We start from the raw sequence: 7,500 nt of genomic DNA on the forward strand, positions 1-7,500 counted from the left end.
GGAGGAGATTCACCATTCAGACCAAGTTGTGGATTACTCCAGAAGAGCAGCACGATCATTATCCAGAGGATGATCATGAGTAACACAGCAGTAAGTGAGGTTGGTCTTAAGCCTGGTTTATACTCGACGCGTCCGCTTGTTGGCTTGAGTGCGCGCGGCGAATGTGACGTCATCGTGGAGTTTGCGGAGGTTTGCTTTGGGTGCGCGCGGCATGATTTTGGCTGGCGATTTGTCGGGCATTTTTTGAGACTCGAGCGAATAGTGCGCACTGCACCACAACTGATTTGAGTTGAATATGAAACACTTTGAAGAGATTTTATCTGAAACAGTACGACTGTACACACATCCCATGACTTGTGATCAGAGAGATAACCAGATAATCAATAAGTCTTGCCTAGAAATTGCAACAGCCGTGGGAAAGGAGAGTTTTTGTTAAAAGGTTCGGAAAAACCTGAAGAATAAATTTATTAAAACCAAAAGAGGCCATGGCAAAATGTACACAATTATGTTTTTCCAGCAGTCATAGGTTTTGCACTGATGTGTTTTATATTAAAACAATTTAATAGTTACAAAACTATAATGAAGTCATAAAATTATTTGTGATAACTGGAAAGAAACACAATATACTGATGGCCTATTTCTCTGGGCTTTATTGGTGATGATGGTCAGGAATGTTGGACCATCACTGCCTTTTTAGCATAAGAATAGGACAGAAACTAGCCAGACAGTGATGTGTGAATTGTGGAGCGGGCTAAATCTAAAAACATCTGTATTTTTTTGTAAGTGTTCCTTTTTTGCTTCTATTTTTGCGATAATAAATCATTTATTTGTAGAGCAACTCATGTTCTGTTGTCATTAATATTTTAATAAATTGTAATAGGTTAACTGTCCGAGATATGAACAAAAGCAAGTGATGACCAATAATTATTTGCTAGAAATAGCAACAGCAGTGGGAAAGGAGGAAAGTTTATGTAAAAAAAATTGGAAAAACCTGAGGGATAAGTTTGTTTATGCCTAAAGAAATCATAGCAAAAGTGTAGACCCGGGTACACAATTACTGAATATGTTTTTCCACCAGTCATCGCTTTTACACTAACGTATGTTATTGGATCGTATTTGTAATACATCAGTATTTTTTAGTAAGTATAAGTACTTTTTATATTTTGCTTTTATCCCTGCCATAATAAAATTATATTTGTAGATTAACTCATGTTTTCTTGTGATTAATATTGTATTAAACTTTAACAGGTAAAACTGTCAGAGATATGGACAAAAGCAAGTGATGCATCAAAGTTTGATTAAAAAAAAAATCCTAAAGGTTATAAAAATGCTTATAATCATTAAAATAATTAATAAAAACAATACAAATAATTAGTTTAAAAATATTGAACGACATTATGATATGACGTACTTCCGGAAGCTTCCTACTTCTCTGTTTATCCGTCTGATTTTACGGTGGGTTACTTTTGACCACCCCCTGTCGTTTTAAAGAATATCACAACGGCGAACGCGGCGAGTATAAAAGCTCGGCCATTTCGCGCAGTCAGCGGAGGTGTGCGATGTGGCGCCAGGCGCGAGTATAATTCCAGCTTTATGATCTCGGTCTCTTTAAATGCACATGTGCATTGTCTCGGGCAACCTGAAGTCATGCAGATTTTGTTTGATGCGAATGTTTAGAAACGAACCTTATAAAATCTATGCTGTTTACTTTTGTTTGTAGTTACAAATATATATTGTAATCACAAGCTTGGCAAACAGTTTTGGACAATTTGATGTTTCCCCATTTAGACAGAATGCACAAGCATACTGCCCGCGGGGGGTTTCAAAGATGGTCACCGAGTGAAATAACTCTCCTTACAGGGACTTTCATACTACACCAACCCACACAATATAGCACTGCACACTATTACTGGTGTAATGTAATGTGTGTTTATATAGCGCATACATCATGTATGGCCATACACCCAAAACACTTCACCATCATGAGGGGGTCTCTCTGCACCACCACCAGTGTGCAGCTCCACCTGATGATGCTCCGGCAGCCACAGGACAACAGCACCAGTGCTTCACCACACACCAGCTATAGGTGGAGTGGAGAGACGGTGATGGAGCCAATTCAGTGGATGATTAGGAGACCATGAGGGCTGATGGAGGGACACCCCTACTCTTTAGCAGAAGTGCCATGGGGTTATTGAGCACAGAGAGTCAGGAGCTCAGTTTAACATCTCATCTGAAAGACGGCGCTCACTGACAGTATAGTGTCCCCTTCACTACACTGGGGCATTAGGACTCACACAGACTGCAGGTTGAGCGCCCCCTGCTGGCCTCACTAACACCCCTGCCAACAGCAGTTCCCTAGTGCTCTCCCATCCAGACACTGACCAGCCTCAGCCCTGCTCAGCTTCAGTGAAGTCTTAGGCTGCCGGGTGATCTGTCTGCGGCCTTACAAATGCTCAGAAAAGCTCCGTATTACAACTCATCAAGAGTAAAAGTTGTTGGAAGAAAGATCAAGATCCCATAATGCAATTCAGAAGCAGAAATAAACTGTAATGTAAAATAAAAACATGAATTACAAAATATGGAAAACTGCTAATATTTGGATATGTTTACACTGTGCTTCCTTGATAGTGGTCAACATTTCTGCACTGATTTTAAATGGAAAACAAACCTCACACTATAAGGTTTTAATTCACACTGTAATAAAGGTGCTGTATGTGAGCTTTTGACTCTTCTAAAGCATTAAAATAGCATAATATGTGTGCAGATATTTCAGAATCATGCTCGGTGAACATTCTTGTTTATCGGAAATACAATGCTGAAGTCAGATATTGTATTTTGAAGATGTGTTTAGACTGATTTCACGCGGCTGCCATTTTCAAAAGTGAAATCGAGGCTGCGGTGGGAAGAAACCGGGAAGTATCATTGGGAGTTGAATGTTGTGTAGCTGGCTGTATATCTTATCAGCGAAGATAAAGTGACGCAAATTTATAATTTCTCCGCCTTCCGGGTGACCCGAAGGTCCGTTCTGAATGAAGGGTGAATGTAAAAAGGGACATCAGAGCTCATTTTCAGCTAAGTTAAGGGAAAATGGCACTAGTTAGCTAATTTTTTCTTTCCCAAACACACGTTTTAGATGCCATTCATCAAACTCAAGTTAATAAACTGATTCTTTCACTATATTAGACTGTCACGATACTGAATTAAAAGAAAAACCAGCAATTTCGCGCTTAGATTTAAGGCAATGTTTATGGCTTTCTTAAAACAGCGCTGATTTGCCATTGTGTTCACGTGTTCAACAGAAATGATTGTGATTGGCCGAGAAGGTCATCTGTTCACCCACCGCTGTATACTGAGCACAAACACAGATGAGCCGAGCGATCTGCTTGATGACTCGACTGATCTTGACGGCTGCTTCGCGCTCCAGTTCGTGTATCTGTGTTTGCACTGGGTGAAACACAGATACACAAAGACTGAAGCGTGAAGATCAGTTGAGTCATCCGCACTCAGCAGCGCATCCATGTTAGCGGGAAATAGCCGGGTTTAAAACTCCAGTACGGGGACAACACTATTACAGACAGCACGAGGGTGTGCTGCAGAGGACTGCAGTGTTTATCACTCACCGGGTTACACAGGCTGAAGCAGAGAAGCGTCCTCACAGTGTTTAACTGATGCCATGAGCTGAAGCCTAGGAGGACACTTAAGCGCATCACTGAGATTGTGATCTTGTTTGATGCAAAATTGCTTTTATTTGTTTAAAATAAACTTACTGAATGAAATTGAAGTGATGTTTACACCATTTCTACATTTTGAAATCTCGGCAACAGCTGGAGGTGTGTAGTCCACAGCATGTTACTGCAATGTTTACAGTTCTGCTCCTATACTTCCGGGTTTCTTCCCACCGCAGCCTCGCTTTGGTTCTTTAAAATGGCGGCCGCGTGAAATAAGCGTATCTGTTTTGGTTCTTTTATGCCCGGGTTAACTTGCTGGAACATTGCAGCACATTATAAAAGCAAAACTACATGCTTGTTTTGCCAACACAACGTGGTGTCTCTGCCGTCTACACTGTAACATTAATGAATATTAATTAAGTTGGGCAGTAGAGCGAGCTGATTGGTTTTCCTCATGCATTAATGCAGCACACTCTGAGACGTAATGCGGTACTCCCAGGTACAGTCGTTCAGTCTACATGCTGGAATACACGCTAAGATCTCATGGCCGTGACGCAGCTTCAAAAATTTGTTTCAAACCGGAAGATCGAATTTGCTGGAAATAACGCAAAAACAACCAATTTACACTGTTTAGTGAGATATATGTGTCCTAATAGTGTTTATAGCAGTGTGGGACACATATACGACTGTCAACAGCTCAACACATGTGTTTTGGTGTTTCGTGACCCTTTAAAAGAGCACTCTTCCACCAGTCTCCGTGTCAACAAGCTTGACCCCCCTAAATGTTGACGCGTATTTTTGTGTCAAAACAGCACGGAGAAGCGAGATCAGTCATCGGTGGCAGACTGCGGAGATATGACCGAGGTCTCTCTCTGCAAGCTCTAGTTGTCTCTCGGGCACTCGCTCCCGTGCGCACTTGCCCTCTCTGTCAGTGACAGAGCTGCGCACAATTCCCCGCATTCGTCAGAGGTTGACGGCAAATTGACACAGGTAATAGCGATTTTAACACTAATATAGGAAGTCCTCGGCTATGCAGAGACCATTAATAAATCTAGTGAACATGCTCTGGTCTAGAACCATCACTGACTATAACATGTACGACAGGATCACGAAAAGAACGAGGCAAATCATTAGATCAATGATAACCATGTAAACAGTCACAAGCCTCAACCCTAGAGAAAAGCAGTTCAGTATTTTGATCACAGCCTTTCCACAGGTTAGTACTTAGCTAATGTCATTTCATAATGCAAATCTTAAATTCATGCTAACCAACAAATGATTAAAGGAAATATATTAATGCAATTGAAATAATTAAAATATGAGTTGATATTTAAATTATTTTTTTTAAAGATTTTGTCATTGTAAAAGAGTTTTCTAGAGTCGTCCTCCATAATTTTGTAGCTCAAAAGTATCGGTTCAGGCATCGTTTTGGCGCCGGTACCATTTTAAAAGTATCAATTTAGCACCGATATCGCAATAACCCCAAACGATACCCAACCCAAGGGGCGACCTCTGATGGTTTCCCCCCTTCTGCGTTCATCATTGTGCACAAGCAGCAGCAGTAACTGCTTCATTCCGGACGTCTTTCAGGGATGTAATCGTAGACCTGCCATGGCTATTGTGTAGTTCTATAATGTGCGCTTATGAGGAAGCCGCTGATCGTGCGCTCTATGTACATTATAAATAAATCCAGGACACACATTTGCTATTATCCTCTGCAAATCATCTGTTCTTGTGTCATTTACAAGGTGCTACAGCCTTTAGGCTCCAGGCACACTCTAGTCAATCTGGCAACCTAGCGTGTGTTATAATCCAGGAGTGCAATACCTAGTTTAGCCACTGGGTGTCAAACTAACATACCGCACCTTTAATATAACTTTATTAAACTATTAATCATACTGTTAACAATCCATTAATACACACTTCCAGCTCAATGAACTTGTGATTACCTGCTTATTAATTGTTAGTAGGATAGTAATTGTGTTTATGTATTGTGTACTTATAGTACATCTAGCAACACTAGTAGATCAGTAACAGTGTTCTCATGTGTATGTTCGTGTCTTCATGTGTGTGTTTGCTTGTTTTCATGTGTTTGTGTGTGTGTTCAGGGAGATGAGCTGACTCAAGGTTTCGGGCAGATGTCTCTCAGCCGTCAGGGCTCCAGCGAGGCACCAGAGCCACCAAGCCTTTACCAGCCTCCGCCCACCCTATTGACCCAGCAATTAACCCAGCATCCTCCACCACAGCCCAGCTACATCATGCCCCCTCCGCCCTCTGGATACCAGCCTGCTGCTCCACATACACACACACACCCGCCTCCACCACCACCACCGCCAGCACAACCCATCCTGCAGACAGCACCGCCCGCACAGGGATACATGCAGGCGCCTCCACCACCACAACAGGTACACACACACACACACACACACACACACATTTGTTTTTGTGAAAAGTGGGGACATCACATAGGTTTCCATTCATTTTATACTGTATAAAACCGTATATTATATTGCCCCCACCCCTAAACCCAACCATCACAGGAGACTGTGTGCAGCTTTACTCATCCTGCATGATTTATAAGCATTTTGAGAAATGAAGACGTCACCAATGTCCTCATATTTAACCTCCTTTTTGTAAGACCTGTGTCATACCCATGTCATTATACAGATTTGTGTCCTTAAATGTCACAAAAACTCTCATGCAAACACTCTCACACAAACCACCTCAACTAGGTCAAACCCAGATCATACTCCTGTCATTATACACATGTCCTCATAAACCACCAAAACCAGTGCACACACATTGGTCTGCAGCTTGAATATTATGGGCTGCTGATTTTACGGTGGACTTCAGATTTACTGGAAAGCCTCACTGTGACTCACTGTTCCTCCAGCAGTGGGCGTAGGACTGAACTCCACACCGCAGCATGAGTCACTTCATTAATTACAGCTCAATATAGTAGATCTGCTGGACACTCACAGATCAATGCTGCATCTTTAAGCAGCGTGCAGTGATGGCCGTTTCTGTAGAGAGTAGAGTGTGCGTCATTTCATATGATATGATTTTGAATGTGCGATAAACACATGAGTGCAGCAGTTGTGTGTGTGTGTGTTTGATTAAAGCATGTCCTCACCAGCAGAGTGTGATTCACAAGCATCTCAACGCGCTCGTCTTCACAACACTCACACTTCTCTTGATCCTCACGCTTGGTTTTCCGCTCTCTGTTCTGCCAATTTCCCGTGTTCTCCTCAGAGACGGGGCGAGAGTCTGCTGATGCTTTACACTGGAAATTACAGCTTCATTTTCACCTCCAGACTGAAGCTCGTGATCCGCTTCACATCTCATGATTTGACTACAGAGACGACAATAATGAAGCCGCAAACATGACTCAGAGTTACTGCAAGTTTACAGTTTTAAAGTGCGCAAGCTATACAATCAATGTCTGCTGTGTCTGGAGTGTGTGTGCTTGAGTTTGAGCTGTAAATAGTTCACAGATAGTGTTCTCTAAGGGCCTACTCACACTATGCCATCCGTACCGTGCCCAGGCCCGTTTCCCGGATCGTTTGAGAAGTGTGAGTGCGCTGAATCAGGCTCAAGCACGGTTCACTTGGCCGGCCCTGGCCCGGTTGGAAGAGGTGTGCCTGAGCGCGGATCACTTGGGCTTTGGCGCGGTACACTTGTGTGTGATCGCAAAACGCACCAAAGCCCGAAACCGAAAGCGAGATTCGTATGGATTTATTAATCGTTCTTACTGTTCAGTGATCGCAAACTGCCGTAGTTTATTAAAGACGCAAACCCCTCACAGCATGACAGCTGCGCGCCTTCAGCAGAC

At 42.5% G+C, this 7,500-nt stretch overlaps 1 protein-coding gene across 16 annotated transcripts in view; it reads left to right on the plus strand.

Moving 5' to 3' along the window:
- The window catches only part of r3hdm2 (R3H domain containing 2), a 130,620-nt gene that overhangs the window by 106,412 nt on the left and 16,708 nt on the right, over window positions 1–7,500 (plus strand). For all 16 annotated transcript variants that reach the window (XM_073954785.1, XM_073954788.1, XM_073954796.1 and 13 more), the window contains one exon: window positions 5,777–6,073. In XM_073954785.1, the coding sequence (XP_073810886.1) occupies window positions 5,777–6,073 (297 nt within the window). The remainder of the gene's footprint in view (window positions 1–5,776; window positions 6,074–7,500) is intronic.

Source organism: Danio rerio, chromosome 6 (assembly GCF_049306965.1).
Source record: "Danio rerio strain Tuebingen ecotype United States chromosome 6, GRCz12tu, whole genome shotgun sequence".
Taxonomy (NCBI): domain Eukaryota; kingdom Metazoa; phylum Chordata; class Actinopteri; order Cypriniformes; family Danionidae; genus Danio; species Danio rerio.